Consider the following 20,173-nt stretch of genomic DNA (forward strand, 5'->3'; position numbering starts at 1 on the left):
ACACCCGGACTCTTTTTCATACTGGCTGCCTGAATTCCTAGTGCCTTTCACAATCTGGAAACATGTAAGTCATGTCCAAATACTGACTAACCCTTTTGAAAGGTGGGCATTTCCTATAGAGCAAATTGTTTCTGATACTCCAAACAAATCTTCTAACAGGGAAAATCTCTAGTGATAGAAGCTACTGCAACAGACTTTACACATATATAAAGCCAAACTAAATAAATGGTCTTGCATCTGATAGTTGAAATGCATTCTTGGTCTTCACAAAGATAGAATACTGACATATCACAAACACAGATTTTTTTTTAAGCTACAAAGACTATACTGATAGATGTTGGCTTTTACATTTACAATAGATATACTACAGAAAATGTGTGCCTTCTTTGGATATATACATAATTGTTTCTTTTTGTGTGTATTTTCCTAATAGTTTCTCTTGTACTATATAGCCATCACTCTCACAATGAATAGATAAGCAGTATGTTTTATATAAGATTGATTACCTCATTCCACCTTTAGACAGATAAATCTGGACATCAAACTATGGGCTCCAATGTAAACTTTCAGAAATGATGTTTTTTATGTTTGATGTAATAAATTATAATTCTTTCATAGTATTTAAAAACAATAGACACCACTCCTACCAGCTACCACCATGAGAGTCCCTACGGCTGTGAGTCTGTTGGAGTGTTGCTATGATTTGCTTTTTCTCCAGAGACCGAATGCTTCAGAAACTGACCAGTAGCACCAATGTATAATCTTGATCGCATGGGCCATTTCTGAAAAGAGAATATTTAAATAAGATTCCAAAAGTTAGTATCTGGGACATATATAACGTATTTGCAGTATTAAAAATTCCAAATACCCCAGAGCAAATGCAATATTATACAGCCAGTAACGATTATAATTATGAAGTCTAATAGAATATGAGAGAAATGTTTATTAATGCTAATAATGCAAGTAAAAATATATCCAGACTTTGACTATAACCGTAAAACTATGTGCACATGTGTACAAGAAAAGAGTAAATATATAGTTAAGTACAGAAAAATCTGTCTATCCTCAGATTTATAAACTAAGTCCAAAAAAAAAAAATCACATGCAAAACTTAGCTCTAAAGATTGAGAACCCGATTACATTCTAAATATAGTAAAACAGGAATAATAAAAACTTAAAGTAGCCCCTGAGCAAGGAGACATGCAAATTTGTGAAGCATTCCAAATTTCTAAGTTCTGGTGTTTTACTGCACAGCAGGATGACTACAGGTAATGTGTTTTATATTTCAAAAGAGCCAGAAGAAAGAATTCCTGAATGTTTTCACTGAATAAAAAAATGACAAATGTTTGAAGAGATATGCTTGCCCTGACTTATATACACACACATACATATACACATAATATATATATATATATATATATATATATATATATGATTTTTATGTTTCACTTTTAAAATTTTAATAAAAATAAAAGAAAAATAACTGGGCATGTGATATTATCTGGAAAGCTCCATTCTGTTGTTCTGTGGCATCCAACAAACATCTATATTAATGTTTCCAGATGAATTTGTTCCTTGTAGCTCAGTCTCACTATGTTGCCCAGGACAGCCTTGAACCCATGAAACTCCAGAATAATTCAGATTACAGGTATGTACCACCACATCCATCTGAGCAATCTAGATTTTAAATACAAATAATATTTAAAATTTGTATGACTTGGAATTTAAAAGAGTCTATTCCTACTTAGTCTTCCTAAAAATAACCTTGTATGGTATATTTGATACAGAAATAAGATTGACATTATGATACTTATTTTTCCAAATTCATTTCATATTTTTTTAAAAAAATCACACAAGTACATTCATATATATTCTGGGTGCATCATTGTCACTGGTCCTGTCCTTAGGATTCCTGCCAGACTGCCAAACCAAATTGTTTTATGAAATGGCCTGAGGCTCATCTGATATGTCAAGGTTTGGCCTTGTTAGATCAGATTTAAGTCCTACATTATGCTTAAGACCCCAGTGCTTGGTGTTAGGGACAAAAAGCATAACTTGAAGCCTTAAACTCCAAGGTGATTAACTGGAAGGTAATCAGAGTTAGTTTAGATCATAAAGGACTAGTGGCCTTTGAAGAAAAAGTCTGTTCTGTGTGTCTGTGTTTGTCCATGACCTCCTTTCTTTGGTGTGCATACATTAGCAAGGAGAGGCCATGTGACAACACAGAGAAAAGTGGACCATCTGCAAGCCAGGAGGAGCACCCCCAACAGGAACTGACCCCTGTCACACCTTGATCTGGACTTGCAAGCCTTCAGACTATGAGAATATAAATTTCTGTTGTTTAGGACATCCAGTCTGTTGTATTTTGTTATGGTCACCTGAGCAGACTAGTACATGTAATGAATAAGGTAGGGCAGAAATCATCAATTTCAAGTACAGGATTTTTGGCAATATTATGTACCAGACCCCTGTTTGATTTTCATAAGAATCAAAAATTCATGCTCATGTTTCAAATGTAATTTGAGAATTATGTGAATTAAATACATCTAAGATAAAAAAAGACAGAAATATTACTGAATGCTCCCCTCTGGTTCTCATGTGCTACCCAGTGTCCACTATGTTAGAGTTGCTCTAAATCATTCAACTAAGCATAGAATCAATCAAAGAGTCTATTCCTTATATCCTTTCTGGGATGTAAGTAATGAATGAAGCAAACATAAAATGTGTATGTGGATTTTTGCCTCATTTCTATGTATTTATTACATAATAAAGTTTTCAAATTTAAGAATTTTGTGTCCTTGATTTTCAAAGTTTGTAAATAAAGATCTTATTCAACTTAATATAGGCTGAGAAATAGTTCTCTTGTGGAGTGGGTAATGGGGATTGAATTCAGGGGTACTTAACCACTGAGCCAACATCCCCAGCCTATTTTTCACATTTTTGTGTTGAGACAGGGTCTCACTTAGTTGCTTAGGGCCTCGCTTAGTTACTGAGACTGGCCTTGAACTTGTGATCCTCCTGCCTCAGCCTCCTGAACCACTGGCATTACAGGTGTGCCTGGACACAGAAATAGTTTTAAAGAGTCAGAAATTAAAATGTAAACATTAGTTGGGTTACATGTCAACAAGATGCCAAAAAAGCCAGCTGACTGACTTATATTACATTTTTCAATAATTTATTCTAGCACCACATAGAGTAACATAATCCTGAACTCTTTCTTTTTTTTAATACTTATTTTTTAGTTGTAGTTGACACAATACCTTTATTTTATTTATTCATTTTTATGTGATGCTGAGGATCGAACCCAGAGCCTCACATGTGCTAGGCGAGTGCTCTACCACTGAGCCACAACCTCAGCCCCTGTGAACTCTACTTTCTTATGGACAATGATTCTCAAGGGGTATGGCAATTAATAAAGTCATCTGTGCTTTTCTCCCAAAGTAAAGGTCTAAAAATACATTCCTGTTCTCCTGGAAAACTACTGCTCTTTGGGCCAAATTGTTACTGATCCAAAATGCTTATGGTACAAAAAGATAAATATGGGCATAGGCCCCAGGAACTTAACCCTACTTTCTTAAAACTCCAGTTTCATTTGAGTTTTTGTTTTGTTTTTTGCCTACTGGAGATGGTAAGAATGATAAGTATGAACTCTACCACTGAGCTACACCTCTGATCCCTCGTTTCAGATATTTTCATGTAGGTCCCCAACAGCTCTTTCATGCTAATAATATTAGTAATAAGGATTGATGTTTCAAAATCACAGCATCAAAGTATTTGTTAAAAGATCTTTTGTTATCAGAGTAGAACTTAGTAACACTATTCTAAGGTAGAAACATAAAATCATTTTCGAATACCTACTAAGGCCTATAATAGTTTACAATGAATCTTTAGTTAATTAAAAAAGATCATAATATTTTTATTCCTTTTACAGTAAAGATAGACTTCTTATTTAAACATTTTGGTACTTTTGTAAAATAACAGGTGGTTTCAATTGCATATATAAAATCTTTGAACCTCCTCAGCACATGGTTATAACATTTTCCCTAACAGCATTATACTGTTATTTGCATTTTTATTTTCATTTCTATAATATGTTCAATTAGGTCAAGGACTGAGTCTTACTCATAATGGTATTTACTATCCCCAAAACACTACTTTACTTATAGCAGAAACTCAAATGTTTGATTTTAAAATATATTGTTACTTGTTACACATCAATTTCACTTTAAAAAATATTTTTTTTAGTTGTAGATAGACACAATACCATTATTTTATTTTTATGTGGTGCTGAGGATCAAACCCAGTGCCTTCCACATGGAAGGTGAGCACTCTACCAATGAGCTACAACCCCAGCCCTCAATTTCACTTCTAAGAGAGAATATTTGACCTTCTATCATAATGTTTAGAATTGTCTATTAACGGTCAAAATAATTCAGAGAACAAATGAGATTTAATTTCATAAAACAGTTATATGACTACAAAAATATTTGATACATGAATTAAGTATAAAAAAGTTTGTTATGCGTAGTGTTACAGTCTAACATTAATGCTTCTAACATTATTCATTAAAAAAACTCACTCCGTAAAACTAAGGTGAAAAACTTGATTTCTCATTCTGAATCATAGCTCCCACAAAGGAGAAATTTAACATATACTTTATGTTAGAATATACTTAATGTTAAACTTTTTTAGAGTAAACAGCAAATGTCAAGTCAAGTCAAAAGAAATCTACATTAGTGGTATATATGAATAGCAATCTAATACACAAAGTAATATAAATCCCCTTAATCAGAATGAATGACTTTAACAGAGATCATGTTATAAAACTCAGGAATGGGATAGGGGGTCTATCTAATTATAAATAATGATATTTTATACATATATATTTTTTAAATATTTATTTTTTAGTTGTAGTTGGACACAATATCTTTATTTTATTTTTATGTGGTGCTTAGGATGGAACCCAGTGCCTCACAAGTGCTGGTCAAGTGCTCTACGACTAAGCTACAACCCAGCCCACTTTACCATATTTAAAAAAAATTTTTTTAAAAATTTTGTAGTTGTAGATGGGCAGCATTCCTTTATTTTATTTACTTTTATGTGATGCTGAGGACTAAACTCAGTGCTCACACCTGCCATGCAAGCACTCTACTACTGAACTACAGCCCCAGCCCTTACCATATTTCAATAATGATTATTCACTAATTTATTGAACAATGACATACTTAAACCTAAGTCCTAATTTTGTATTTGCGTGTGTATGTTATAAAATACTTCAGAATGGAAGAAACAAAAATTTGAAAATTTAGGGTTAGCAAATATAGAAAAGATTATGCATTTCGAGTAGGAAGTTGAATTAATGTAAGGTTTCAAAACAAATCTAAGGGAAATGGATGATATAGATTATGCAATATAAATTATGAATTTTAGTCCTATATATCATATTAAATGACATCTGTGATCATTCTACCTATATGTAAACAAATTATGCAAAATGGATTGTCTTGGCTAGTTTTGTACATTACAAACTTTGAATATAATATTTATTCAATTCGCTCAATGTACATGCCAACCTATCATGAAAATTACATAAAACATTATACTTTTCTAACATTCTTACTAGCTGTCTAGTCTATGGTTTTAACCTTTATTTAAACAGACTGAAAATTTGTTTCATGGAGATATAGAACCGTCTCATTTGTTCTTGGTATTACCGGACAATTTCAAACGTTTTCCTAGGATTACTTAAAGGAAGATAATTAATTGTATGACTCCACTTCATTCATGATATCTTTCAAATTTCCCATCAAAAACACAATGAAATTAAAATAACCCAAACTTTCTCACCCTGAAAAGTGCAAAAATCCTTAAACTGCCAACCTATAAAAGGGCATGTCAGACTCCAGTCTAAGCCACGGACTCATTCAGCAGCCTCTTGCAGTGGGTTCTTGATGTCGGAGCCCTCTCGGGCCGATGTCTCCTCACCCACGAGGAGGAACTAGAGCTCGGTGGCATCTGCCCAGGCGGTGAAAAGGCAGATTCAAGGTATCCTCCTCCCAGTCCCAGCCCCGCAGTGTGCCCTCCCGCCTACCTTGACTGGGTGCAGGTAGCCATCGCCACTCAAAGCTCCCAGACCTGGATCCGCCGCAGCCTCGGCATCGTCCTGCAGGCTGCGGGTAAGGTGCGCAATGTAAGTGGTGGCCAGCAGCAGCACGTCCAGCTTGGATAGCTTTGTGTCAGGTGGTACCGACGGCAGCGTGCGCTGGAGCTCCAGGAAGGCGTGCCTCAGGGTTTGCACGCGGCTGCGCTCCCGCGCTGCGTTCGCCGCGGCCGGCCGGCCGCCTCCGGAGCGCGCTCCGATCCCAATCCGCCCTGGGCTTGTGTCGCGGGTGACAGTGGCCGGAGGCACCGACTCAGCACTGGCGCTCTCGGGGCTGTTCACCGAGCTGCCGCGGTCCATGGTGGATTCCTGTGCCTAGCGCGCGCTGCAAAGGACCGAAAGCGCAGTGAGGACGGGGCGCGGTTGGGTTTAACCTGAGGGGTGCAACCCTCTAGCTGACGCCGCGCACCGGCCCGGCCGCTCGACGTGGTTAAGGATTTCTCGGAGGTGAGCTCTTTTGAAGTGGTATGTTCTGCCTTCCAGCGCCTGGGCAGAACGGTGGAACCTCAAAGTTTCTGAGCTTCGTAAAAGTACGAAGAGGGGTTTTGCCTTTTTGGTGTGGGCTTTGCTTTTTCCAGGACAAATTAAGCTCAAGGGCAACTCTACCAGGGAAGGAAGATCTGGGAAGCACAGCTCCGTTTCAGCACTTAGTGCTCCAGCAGTTATTCGGCCAGCCCCGCGGGAAGTGTTGCGAATCATTTTGGCCGGCTAGGCGAGAAACCACGCGAGGTGGCACACCGGCCGCTCTCGGGTCATTTGCGCCCTTGGGAAATTTCCGCCTGAGAAACGGGGACCCCTGGCCTCACCCTGGACTAAGGCACCGGCCACCGCTATAAAGTTGCGAACTGTGCGGAGCGAGAGGGACCGGAAACCTCACCTTTCCTGGAGCCGCCTTGCGGGTCTTGGATCTGCTGTGCAAGGGAACGGGGACGTCAAGCCGGGTCTGCGTAGACAGGGCCGCGTGGATTACTCCATCGTTGTCCAGTTAAAGCCAAAGGCTGCTTTCAGCTTCTTCTGGTCACGCCTTTTATGTAGGGATCCCCGAGGCCATGAGTACGTACCTCCACCGCGACAGCACGTCGGGCGGAGGCCTGCGCCCCTGCGGGGGTAACTCTATGGGCTGAGGCCTCGAGGAACCTTGGCAGAGCGAGACTCATTAATCAAACAGCCGGGCAGGGCGGGCCAGGGGGTGGGGCGTCCGCCTCTCAGCTCCCGCTCTGCGCCCAGCTTTCCCAGAGGCGGGGCGCGGGGGGGGGGTGCAGCGTCCAGCGCTGGGGGTGTTCCTAGGGTGGGAAAGGGTCTAACCTCGCCGCTGTCCTTCCACCTGGCCCCAGTCGGATTCCAGGTCCCTTTCCAGACCCGCGCAGGGAACGCCGTTTGGTTGCGCGAGACAACTTTGTGAGGAATGTCGAGTGTGCCACGTCTATGCATTAGCTTTTTTTTTTTTTTTATCCTACCACAAGGTAAATATTTCATGCTGTCCTCATTACGCATAGTAGTAGTCCCCCCACTTCAGTACTCCGTGACCAGGTTAGGTAGGCGCTGTGAGACAAAACTGCACCTTGCATAAGACCTCGAATGTTCCCGTTGTTATGTTTTAGGAACTGTCCCCAGGCATGCGGACCCTAGCCCGCGATTCTGTCATCCCTCGGGGCAACAGCTTTTTAATTTTAATTTCTCAGACATACAATTCTTTACTGGCTTTGCACCTGTGCCCCCAAACGGAGTGTGGTTTGCAGCAGTGCAAGGAAAAACCCCATCCAAAGCTTCTTTATAAACCGGCGCTGCGCCCCCAAGCCGATTCCGACAGAGCATTCCGCTCTCTCCCAACCCTCCGATTTCCTTGAAGCAAATCAAACATGAAATTAAAGAACTCTTATATACTATGAGATACCATAAAGCTGCCGTGCGTCCTGCACCCGTCGTTTTCCCGGGTGAAGTCTGAGTGGACACACAATACTTTCTAGCAACGTAATTAGGACATATTAGAAACAATGTCTACAATTGGAACATTCTTTTCTTTGGGGGTAACTAATATCAAATTTAAAGTGTCATCAAAGAAACTGCTCTTGTCTATGTTTTTGTATGCTTTCCAGTAGCTTTCTAACTTTCCAAAGTGAAATTACTAAGCTGTAGATAGTAATGGTGGTATTTGTTATATTCGGATGTACCAGTCCAAACATTAAGTATATTTGTAAATCAGAAGGATCTTTGGGTTTCTAAAATCTGTTCTCATTCAATAACTGTAATTAGATTCACACTTTAGAAAGAGGCACACCCAAATTCCATTGATTCAAAAAGGCCCTCTATTGAATAGGAAAGCTCATCTTTATTTCCCCAGTAAATTGTATGTAATGAGTAATAAGGCAAATAGATCTTTGAACTCTCACTCATGGAAAGCAAAATTTGAGATTCTATAAAGAAGCAAATCAAGCAAGAAATTAAAGAACTCTTATATACTAAGATACCATAAAGCTAAAAACTCAAAAAATGTTGCCAAGTTTTATGAAGTTAAAAAAATAAGATCACTTGAAGCTGAATTTACTTGTTTTCAGCAAATTTTCTTTTACTTTTGGATTATAGAGAAGATGAGATTCATGCACATCATTTTTTTGTTAGCAAGGTTTCAGATTCCTTCAAAGAGAGATTCCTGTATGCATAAAGAGAAAAAAAAGTGTTTAGTTTAAAAGTATTTTTAAAAAACCCACAAACAGAATCCAGGATACAATGATAGTAGAGGCTAATAATTAGTCACCAAAGTTTTAATCTTTTCAAGGAGAGTTTAAAATGAAGCAGAAACACATATTTTCCTGCTTTGGAAAAATGTGAAAAATCTGAGTTGGGAGAGTTATGGAAATTAGAATATTGGAGGGAAGGTTGACCCAGGCTAAGGGGAGGCAAGTGAGGTGCCTGGAGCTCCTTAAATTTTGCACTCTTGGCCCAGTCTGTTAGAGTTGCCTGCTTATGTATGATGATGTGGAGGAAGGACAAGGCTCTTCACTGCCAACATGGCTAGGCAGTGACATGGCTATGTTGCTCAACAGGTGGAGAAAGAAAGGACTGATGATAACAAGACCAACTTGCTTATTCAAACTTCTGCCACTCTAATCAGCCTCTTGGATGAATCTAAGTATTTCTAATTTCTGAAGAAAACCCATATTTTTTTTGAAAAAAAAATTTTTGTAGTTGTAGACAGATAGCTTGTCTTTATTTTATTTAATTTTATGTGGTGCTGAGGATCAAACCCAGTGCCTCAGCATGCTAGGCAAGTGCTCTACCACTGAGTCCCAGCCCCAGCCCCAGGAAACCCATATTTTTAATTAAATTCAAATTATGAGAAGCCTGGAATTTCTTTTATTACATAATTAGTAAGAGGTGCCTCGTATCTAGCACTATATGTGCTAAGTGCTTTAGAGGTATTTTCTCATTTAGTCTTTACAAAATTTCCCTTTTTCCAATTGGGAAAATAGAAGGTCAGCAGGTTTAGGTAACTTGTCCAAGGCCACATAGCTAGAAAGTGGTTGAAACACGGTCCAAACTAAGCAGATTGATGTGTAGGTGGACACAATACCTTTATTTTATTTATGTGGTGCTGAGGATCCAACCCAGGGCCTCACACATGTGAGATGAGTGTGCTACTGCTAAGCCCCAGGCCCAGGCCTCACTGTGCTCTTCTATTTAGTATTTATAGAATATTTTATAATATGCCAAATGTTTTTTGCATCTATTAATTTCAATAAAATACATAATTTAAATAATTTGATTCCAATCCAATTCCTATTTTCGTAGAGTATCTTTCCTTGCAGTTCTCAATTGTATAGTCTTCCAAAAAGAGTACTACAGATTTTTATTTCTCTGATTGTAGTGTAGGTCTTAGAATTAAGTCTTTTTTTCCTAAATATGTCAAGTTGCACTGTTAACTTGATAAGATTACCTTTATAAGGCAAATATCACACATCAGTGAATAAAAAGGTTTTATAAAACATTTATGTAAAACACAAGATATATTTTACATGTATATAGAACAATTACATTAATGGTACTTTCCTTTGCCTTTCAGCTATTTCCCTCATAGTTTGTTCAATTTACCTGTTTGAGTGTATAGTTCAAGTTTTGATAAACATATGCAGTCTTATAATCACCACCACAATAAAGATGCAGAACATTTTTATCATCCTTCCTTCAAATTCCCTGACTCTATGTAAGTCAATCCTTTACCAACCCTCAGTTCCTGGAAACTATTGATCTGTTTTCTGTCTCTATGATTTTTGCCTTTGCCATAAAACAAATAGAAGCATACAGTATTGGAGCCTTCTGAGTCTAGCTTCTTTCACTTAGCGTTATGCTTTTGAGACCCATCCATGGTTTTGAATATATCAATCGTTCATTCCTTTTCATTGCTGAGTGGTATTCTATTGTAAAGATGTATCACAGATTGTTTATCCATTCCTCAGCTGAGACACCATTTGGATGTTTTCAGTTTTATTACAAATAAACCATTATAAACATTAAGGTACAGGTTTTTTTAAGTATAATTTTTTATTTCACTTGGGAAAATACCTAGAGGTGGAACTTCATCAAATTATTATACAAAGTGACCATCTTATTTTTGCATTCCCATCAGTAGTACATGAGAATTCCTTTCTTAGCCAGTACTACTAGTTTCTTTAATTTTTTTTTTCTAGTACATAAATTTTTAAGAAAAAAAATTGAGTTAGGGACTGGGGTTGTGGCTCAGAGGTACAGCGCTTGCCTGGCACTAGGTTCCTCAGCACCACATATAAATAAATGAATTTTTAAAATTAAGCCAATATTTTGAAATCAGATGATTTCACAACCTCGATATTTTGCTTGCCAGCTAGCTAGTCTGATTTCTCAAGTTCGGCCATGTCTGCCTGCCTATACTGTTCTAGAGCTGAATAGCTATAACTGTCTTTGTTGGACATGTGCTCTACAATTCATCTTAGTCACCTCCTCAACTGCTTCTCTTATTTACTGTGCCTATCTGTCCCTGAGAACATGTGTAAGACCCCTTAATGGAGAAGCTCAGAGCTTAGCTATTTGAGAGTCAGTGATCTAGATTCCTTTGAATGTGCTTCTTTAAGTCCCATTTTCTCATCTGTAAAATGGGGTTGACTGTTATTCCTTTCTCAAAGGGCTCCAGTGTTTAAAAATTTGTTTGGATAATTAAGATTCAGCTTTCAAAATATAGGCATGTTAAAATGGAAAATAGCTAATACAATTCTTTTTAATTAGGTCTCATAAACTCCTGTTCACATAGTATGCCATTGACAGAATTGAGACTAAAAGTCACAAAAACTAATTTAGTCTGTTCAAATTTTTTTAAAAAATTGTTTCTTACCACTATTGCTTTTTTTGGAGAGAAGTAGGTATCCTAATTTTGAAAGAGTTTTTGAGAACTGAAAATCAAAATGTTAACCTTATTTTTTTAGTTGTAGGTGGACACAATACCTTTATTTTATTTTTATGTGGTGCTGAGGATGGAACCCAGTGACTCACACGTGCCAGGTGAGTACTCTACCACTGAGCCCCAGCCCCAGCCCCAAATGTTAACCTTATTTGTATATAAAATTAAATAGCCTGGGCTGGAGATGTGGCTCAGCGGTAGCGCGCTCGCCTGGCATGCGTGCGGCCCGGGTTCGATCCTCAGCACCACATACCAACAAAGATGTTGTGTCCGCCGAGAACTAAAAAAAAAAATAAATGTTAAAAATTCTCTCTCTCTCTCTCTCTCTCTCTCTCTCTCTCTCTCTCTCTCTCTCTCTCTCTCTCTCTCTCTCTCTCTCTCTCCTCTCACTCTCTCTTTAAAAAAAAAAAAAAAATTAAATAGCCTGAGGTTAGGTTTAACAATTTAACAAAGTAAAATTAAAGGCATTTTGAACTTTGCAAGTGAGTTTTATATAAGAACATTCTAGAGTTTTTTGACTATAAATATTAACTAAGTTTTACAAATTCTTTTTGAAAGCACACTGAACTGTTTTTACAATGGTTCAAACATAACATTGGCAAAGGCAAGTTATTTTAACTATTATAGTTAACCTTTTTTAAAAAAAATTTGGTGACATATAAGAGGAAAGGAGGGGTAAGACAAGATAATTCAAATGGAAGAAGTGATTTACAGTAGAAGGGGTAGAGAGAGAAAAGGGGAGGGGAGGGGAGGGGGGATAGTAGAGAATAATACAGACAGCAGAATACATCAGACACTAGAAAGGCAATATGTCAATCAATGGAAGGGTAACTGATGTGATACAGCAATCTGTATACGGGATAAAATTGGGAGTTCATAACTCATTTGAATCAAACTGTGAAATATGATGTATGAGGAACTATGTAATGTTTTGAACGACCAACAATAAAAAAAAAAAGAATAAATGAAAAGTGAAGCCATAAAAAAAAAAAATTTGGATAACTTTATTTATTTATTTATTTTTCTGTGTGGCGCTGAGGATCGAACCCAGTGTCTCATGTGTGCTAGGCAAGTGCTCTACCACTGAGCCTCAACTCCAGTTCACCTTTTAAATCAAAGAGACCTAATTCAAACAAAGAAACCTAACTTTTTAATTTAGAGAAACTACTCAAGTTAACTTTTTAATTCAAAGAAACCTGTGAATTATAGGTCCCAAGGACTGATATTTCTTAATGGTATCTAATCAAGAGAGTTCTAAACCCAGCTAGAAACTTATTTTGACACAAAAAAAGACTGATTAACTATTGAGATTGCTTGGGCTTGAGAGATAGTTAAGTAATCAAGAAACAATTTTCTTTTTTCATTATACAGTGCTGTACAGTATTCTCAATGAGTCTTAAATATGAGTATATTTAATGTCTATTTTTAAATTAATAAGGCTCAAGCACCTCCTAGTATGTTTGAGTGGAAACATCTGTCAGAAGTATTTACTGTGACAAACAGAGAAAGAGGCTATAATGTGTACCCTTTTTTGTTAGTTTAATACCATATATTATTTTTAATTGAACAGTGAAAGCATTTGTTCAGAATCAGCCTTTAAATAAAAAAGTTTTGACCTAATCTTTAATTAAAGTGTACATTGATAGTATCAAGTTCAGTTTGAGGGTCAAAAACAACGTCAATGAGTCTGACTTTTTCCTCCCTGTAGGGAAAGCAGGCTTATGTAAATATACATGAACACAGACGGCATGCAATTATAAAAGAGGTAGAAAACATTCCCCTGTCTTTGGACAGATGTTGCTTCACTGTGCTCCACACAGGACACAGGCACAACTCCCAGCATGTGGAATCCTAAAAGGAGTGTTGAACATACTTTTCGCTTTTTGGGAGATGCGTTCTAAGCCCTTTGCCACTTCTTTGCAGGCACTTCACTTTAAATGTTAGAGAGGTATAGGGAATGCCTCTGCTGATGCCAACTCATTCTCTTCCTTAAAGTAATTAAGGGAAGAGGTTGCTTTAATCAGTTTTCTAGAAACTAAAAACCTATTCCTTGTGTTTTGTTCAGTTGGGTTTTGTTGTTGTTGTTGTTTCTTTCTTTCTTTTTTGTCATGCTGGGGGATTGGGTGCAAGGCCTTGTACATGCCAGGCAAGTGCTCTGTCAGTAAGCTATAGCCCTAACCTGGGTATTTTAACATTTTACTGACCTTCTAACTTTATTCTCATTATATCTTAGCTTTATATTAACTTACTAAAATGTTATTCATAGGCAACCCTGAAAAATCTGAAACAAGAGCTTGATGAAATTCCACAATGTATTTGGTCTCCTCTTTTTTAAAAATATTATATTAATTAATTATTTATTTTTATGTGGTGCTGAGGATTGAACCCAGGGCCTTGCATGTGCTAGGTGGGTGCTCTACTGCTGAGCCACAACCCCAGCCCCTTGTCTCTTCTTAAAGAGGGACATAACTTATATTCCCATGTAATAAAACTCAAATCTTCTGAGACACCAAAACAACATTTTGGCATGCCTGCAGTAAAAAAGTTACCTGAAGAAATAATAAACATTTAAAAGAAAATATTTATGTAATATTTTTTTCATGGGATAAAGCTGAAAACTCAGAATTGTACATAGTTAACTTCACTGACAACTGCAGAAGCAGGCATTCTTTATGTTCTTCTCAAAGGAACCCCACTATTCTGCTAGCTTCCTTTAGGGCAGCTTGCCTTTGCAGTATGGGAGAATTTATAGTGTTCCTAGTTAGGAAAATAAGGGCAGAGTGGTTTACTTGCTTTCATCATTGCAACCCTAGTTATCTGACTTATCTAACTTAGTATGTTTGTGGCAATGTATAGAATTTATCAACTTTGTTTTATGAGGCTGTGTATATTTTTATTGTTCAATTTTCCACATTGATATTATACTAGCAATATTTTTCAAAATGCTTGGCAAAAAAAATCTCAAGAATACTATTGTGGAATTTGTATCAGTTATGTCAGTCTTTAAGAAATTATCAGGGTGCTGTGGACAAACTGGCTATGGCTTTGATAGTAATGACAATGTATGTAAGGAGTAAAGCAAATTCTCACACAGCTCCTGTTTGGTTGTGATTGGAGAGCAATCTCTATGTATTCTCTCTCTTCTCCCCAAATTTCCAGACTCACAGATAAGCCTGGCAAGCCCAAGCTGCACTGCAGGGAGTGGGTAGGACAATGCATCAGTGTTGCTTACAGAGCTTCTTCAGGTGGGCTCTGCTAGAGATGCAAAGAAGGTATCATGAGAGACCCATCTGACCTTCATCAAGAAGTTGTGGGGAAAATAAAACTATTCCAAAATATGTCTCCTAGCTCTGATTATTTTCTCAATGAAGTATGCTATTGCTCTTTGTTATATGTAATGTTTGGTGTGATAGGACTGGAAAGATCAATACAGAATAGTACTGATTACAAATTAAAAATCTGAATGAATAATTTATAGGATGAAGTAGGATCTGGTTTATAATGCCCATAGCATTTATCATACTACAGCAATTTTATCATATTTGACTCCCCACATAGCTTGTTGCAAGGTATTTGAGATTAAGATTATCTTATTTAAATTTTTATATTCTGGCATATGGCAGGTGTCTGTTTTAGAATAAATATAGTCATTTTCTGATATGGTTTATCTCTACATGGAAACAATATCCTAATTTTAAAACATAAGCACTTTTCTCCTTTTGGGAGATTTAGAGCTGATTCATATGGAACTAAATTATGTATAGATCAATCTTTAGAATGATGATTCTTAGAACTATTTTTTGGATCATAAACTCCTTTGAAAATCTAATGAAACTTCTAATGACTCCCTCATAGAACTTTTGGTTTGGAAAGTGGTCAAAGGAGTCTACTTAGTCCTCTGGGCTCTAAATCCTTTCTGTAACTCTATGCCCTTACTGCAGTCTCTGCCCCAATGCCCACCCCTCAACACATACACACTGGTTGGGCACCCATGGTCAACTGGGGCCTATGAAATGATCCCTGATCATTCAAACATATTTACCTATGTCTTCTGGGACTTTCCTGAGTCACCCTGCCCCAACTCAGTGACTGTATCTAGTCTAACTCCCAACTCTTCTGAACTACTTCTTCCACTGCAACTTTATGACTGACCAATAGTGCAGTTTTTTGGTTTTTTTTGTTTTGTGCTTGGATAAGGAGGATTTGAGAACAAACGGAGGGCCTCCCTACATCTGTATTGATGATCAGATGTCCCATCCCTCTGAAAAATAATAGAAATATTTGAAAGAACCTACCCCATATCTTCAATAATTTTAGTGTTATCTTCTTGGCAGCTTTCTGGAGATGTATTTCCATTTAAAAGAAATCTCTGTGAGTCGGAGAAAAAGACTAATTTTGGCTTACCCACCTGTGGGTAATAAACAGGAACTATGTGATGCATTGTTTCAAAGTTACCTGTAGCATACAAAGAATTAAAAGCATCCTGCTTTGAAACTAATAACTGAGTTGTAACAATGATATATTACAGTAGATTATCTAAAATTATATTTTATAAAGAGTCAAAGCTAAATGAATTCACAGTAAAATCAATGATAAAATAGCACAGATTTAAAAAATATTTTTAGTTATAGTTAGATACAATATCTTTATTTTGTTTATTTATTTTTATTCTGATGCTGAGGATTGAATCCAGTGCTTCAACATGAGAGGCAGGTGCTCTACCACTACTGAGCTATAACCCCAGCCCCTAAAATATCACAATTTTTATACATTAAAAACCTGTAGGGTTGAGGCTATGGCTCAGTGGTAGAGCACTTGCCTAGCATGTGTGAGGCACTGGATTTGATCCTCAGCACTACATAAAAATAAATAAATTAATTAAATAAAGGTATTGGGCTGGGGATGTGGCTCAAGCGGTAGCACACTCGCCTGGCATGCGTGCAGCCCGGGTTCGATCCTCAGCACCACATACAAACAAAGATGTTGTGTCCGTCGAGAACTAAAAAAAATATTAAAAAATTCTCTCTCTCTCTCTCTCTCTCTCCCCCACTCTCTCTTTAAAATAAATAAATAAATAAAGGTATTGTGTCTATCTACAACTAAAAAATATTTTTAAAAAACCTATACAGGAGAGTTTATGGTCAACTCTTACAAAATGGGTATGCTAACATTAATATAACTCCTTTGAATTTTGCTGTTCTGAGTTAATATGTTTTTTCAAAGTGCCTTTGGGATTTAGACATGTATAAGTTTTGGGATATGTTCAGACCTTTATTTGGCATTCAACATTTACCTGTTTACACATTGCCTCTCCTTTCTACTAGTCATGTCCTTTTGAGTGGGGACTACCTTATTTATCTCTAGTCATCAGTGCCTTGAATAATACTAGGCATTATTATTATTTTTTGGGGGGTTGGGAGTGTATTCAGAGCCTCATCCTTAGCCCCCTTTAACAAATGTTTAATAAACAAATATGTGAATTTTCCATAAGAGCACTATGCAAATAAATACTAAACAATATGTATGTTTTAAATTTTATTAAAGTATTTGATTAAGTTCCCCATTTTGAGTTATATGGCCGTAGTTAGGGTAATATTTTTTTAGTTGTAGATGAACCCAGTACCTTTATTTATTTACTTTTATGTGGTACTGAGGATTGAACCCAATGCCTCACGCCTGCTAGGCAAGCACTCTACTTTTGAGCTACAACCCCATCCCCAGGGTAATATTATTTTTTAATTGTAGGATCCTTGACATATAATCTAAATCAGAAATTATAATCCCTACAATTTGACTCTATTTCTCAGTTTAGAACTCCAAACTTACAAAGCTATCAAGAACATTTAAAAATGTAAAAGATTAACATGTACAAAAATTAGTACCACTGTAGCTTAGTGATAGAGTGCCTACCTAGCATGTACCAGGCCCTAGTTTGATCCCCAGCACCACATACATACACACACAAAAAGATTACTATCTTCTTAAGAATTCCAATTCACATAAAATGTACTTGGTTGTGTAGAGGTAACTTTAAAAGGTTCATCTTTACTCTTCTAAAGAGCTGAAAAGGGGCTGTGTTATTATGTTCATAAGGAAAAAAAAGACCTGAAAGGATAGTGTAGATTTAAAAATTACATAATCTATCCTTTAGTTTTAATTCATGCATTTTCTTTCTTGTCAGTAGTAATAAAGGAGCTTCTTACGTAAAACCTATGTGCTGCTATTGATCACATACATAAAAATAAAATGACTGCACATTACACACATGTATCTTAGTAGTGTCATTGCTTTTAAGCCTGAGAGACTCAGTTCGATACCAACTGGATGGGGATGGAAAATGTGCAGGGGTGATGATGAAGGGATCCACAACTGATCAGGGAGAATAACTTGTGAGGAAGGTCCAGATAATTTTCTATTGCAGCTAGTCAGTCTTCATTTTAAATTTTATTTTATTTGATCTTAATAAGTTTAGTTTTTGACCTAATATATCATAATCTATTTGAATATGCTCTTCAATTTTAAGTAGCTTCACAATATATTATCCCATTTTTTCTTCTAGCTCATTTTTACTTATAAAAATCATTTATGGGGCTGGGGTTGTGGCTCAGTGGTAGAGCGCTTGCCTCACACATGGGAGGCCCTGGGTTTGATCTTCAGCACCACATAAATATAAATAAATGAAATAGAGGTATTGTGTCCAACTGCAACTAAAAAATAAATATTAAAAAATCATTTACATATCACATCTTTCCATATCTGCAGATTTTCCTAAATTGCCCCCACAAACTGAAGTGAACTTTTAAGTAGAGAAGTCATTATGGTATTTATAGTCACAATCCAGCCAATGTTAGAGTGTTGATTAGAAATCAACTCTATTTTATGAAGTTAAATAACTTGATTTATTTAGATCAAATCTATTTTATGAAGTTAAATAACCTCTCCTAATGTTGTGACCTCATACAAATCACTCAATCTTTCTGAAACTCAGCTTTCTCACCTGCAAACTGGATCTGCCCCACAGGTTATATGATTAAATGCATTAATGTATATAAATATCTGATATATTTACATAATATATATCAGCTCTCTTTTCTTCTCTTTCTCCCTCTTCTTTTACACCTGAGTGCTTTCCATTTTAAATTATTAATGATTATCATTCTAGAACTACATATACGAATGGAAGCTTCTATACTATAATATTTTATATCTTTTAAAAACTGTAGCAAGGGGCTGGGGTTGTGGCTGAGTGGTACCACACTTGCCTAGCATGAGTGAGGCACTGGGTTAGATTCTCAGTACCACATACAAATAAATAAAATAAATGCCCATCATCGACAACTAAAAAATATTTTAAAAAACTGTAGCAAGAACATGTAACATGAGATCTTCTTGAAAATATTTTAAAGTGTCTCCTACATTGTTGACTTTAGGTACAATCTTGTATAGCAGATCTCTGGAGCTTATTCATCTTGCTTGACTGAAACTTTATGCCTGATTTATAACTCCCATGCCCCCAACCTCTGGCAAAAGCATTCCATGAATTTGATAATCTTAGATATAAGTGGAATCATGAAGTGTGTCTGTGACTGGCTTGTTTGCTGAAAGTTTGTCCATGTTCTAGCACATTGCCTAATTTCTGGCATTTTTTAAAGGCTGAATAGTGTTCTATGTTCCATTTTATGTATAAATGCACTAATATCTCTTAGAGATTCTGATTTTTATTCTTTTGAATATTCAGAAGTGAGATTGCTAGGTTATATAAGAGGCTTTTTTTTTTAACTCTTTGAGAAACCTCCAAACTCTTTTGTCAGAGTGGCTGCACAATGCATTTCTATAAAGTGTACAGAGGTTCTCATTTCTCTGCAGCCTTGCCAACAAGTATCTTCTTTTTTCCCCTTTTTCTTTTTGGCGGTGCTGGGGATCCAACCCAGGACCTTGAGCATGTTAGGCAAAGCACTCAACCACTCAAGTCTTTTCCTTCCCATCCACCAGGAACCCCAAATATAATAGCTACCCTGACAGGTATGAGCTGAAAACTTTTTTTTTCAGTGGGGGGTGGTACCAGAGATTGAACTTGGGGCACTTAACCCCTGAGCCACATCCCCAGCCCTATTTTGTATTTTTATTTAGAAACAGGGCCTGAGTTGCTTAGCACCTTGCTTTTGCTGAGGCTGGCTTTGAACTTGAGATTCTCCTGCCTCAGCTCAGCCTCTCAAGCTGTTGGGATCAAGGCATATCTCACTGCACTGGGCACTTATTGTGTGTGTGTGTGTGTGTGTGTGTATATATATATATATATATATATATATATATATATATATATATATATGTTGTAATTGGGCACAATACCTTTATTTATTTATTTTTATATGGTGCTGAGGATAGAACCCAGCATCTTGCATGTGCTAGGCAAGTGCTTTACCACTGAGTCACAATCCCAGCCCCCACTTCTTGGGTTTTGATTTGCATTTTCCTGATAATTAGTGACATTGATTTTTTTTTCATATTCCTGCTGGCCATTTTTATATCTTTTTTGGAGATATTCAAATCCATAACCCAATTTTAAATTAGGTTATTAGTTGTTA

General features: G+C 36.9%; 2 protein-coding genes across 2 annotated transcripts in view; both read right to left on the bottom strand.

The window, feature by feature from the left end:
- Positions 1–668: 668 nt before the first annotated feature.
- On the bottom strand, positions 669–6,460 carry Tcf24 (transcription factor 24). The gene is made up of 2 exons (XM_026407755.2): positions 6,092–6,460; positions 669–782 (listed from the first exon to the last, which is right to left on the bottom strand). The coding sequence occupies exons 1-2, from the start codon at positions 6,458–6,460 to the stop codon at positions 669–671; spliced, it is 483 nt and encodes a 160-aa protein (XP_026263540.2).
- Positions 6,461–8,764: 2,304 nt separating this feature from the next.
- Ppp1r42 (protein phosphatase 1 regulatory subunit 42) overlaps positions 8,765–20,173 on the bottom strand; it is a 43,241-nt gene continuing 31,832 nt past the window's right edge. Inside the window, exons 7-8 of the mRNA XM_026407764.2 lie at positions 15,884–16,043; positions 8,765–8,810 (exon numbers count right to left, since the gene is read on the bottom strand). Of these exons, the coding sequence (XP_026263549.1) occupies positions 8,765–8,810; positions 15,884–16,043 (206 nt within the window). The remainder of the gene's footprint in view (positions 8,811–15,883; positions 16,044–20,173) is intronic.

Source organism: Urocitellus parryii, chromosome 7 (assembly GCF_045843805.1).
Source record: "Urocitellus parryii isolate mUroPar1 chromosome 7, mUroPar1.hap1, whole genome shotgun sequence".
Taxonomy (NCBI): Eukaryota; Metazoa; Chordata; class Mammalia; order Rodentia; family Sciuridae; genus Urocitellus; species Urocitellus parryii.

Excerpts from the sequence above, each read along its gene's own strand:
- Tcf24 (XM_026407755.2), bottom strand. The coding sequence starts at position 6,460 with ATGGACCGCGGCAGCTCGGTGAACAGCCCCGAGAGCGCCAGTGCTGAG. Across the intron at positions 783-6,091 it reads GCTACCTGCACCCAGTCAAG|AAATGGCCCATGCGATCAAG; the intron begins GTAGGCGGGAGG and ends TTCTCTTTTCAG.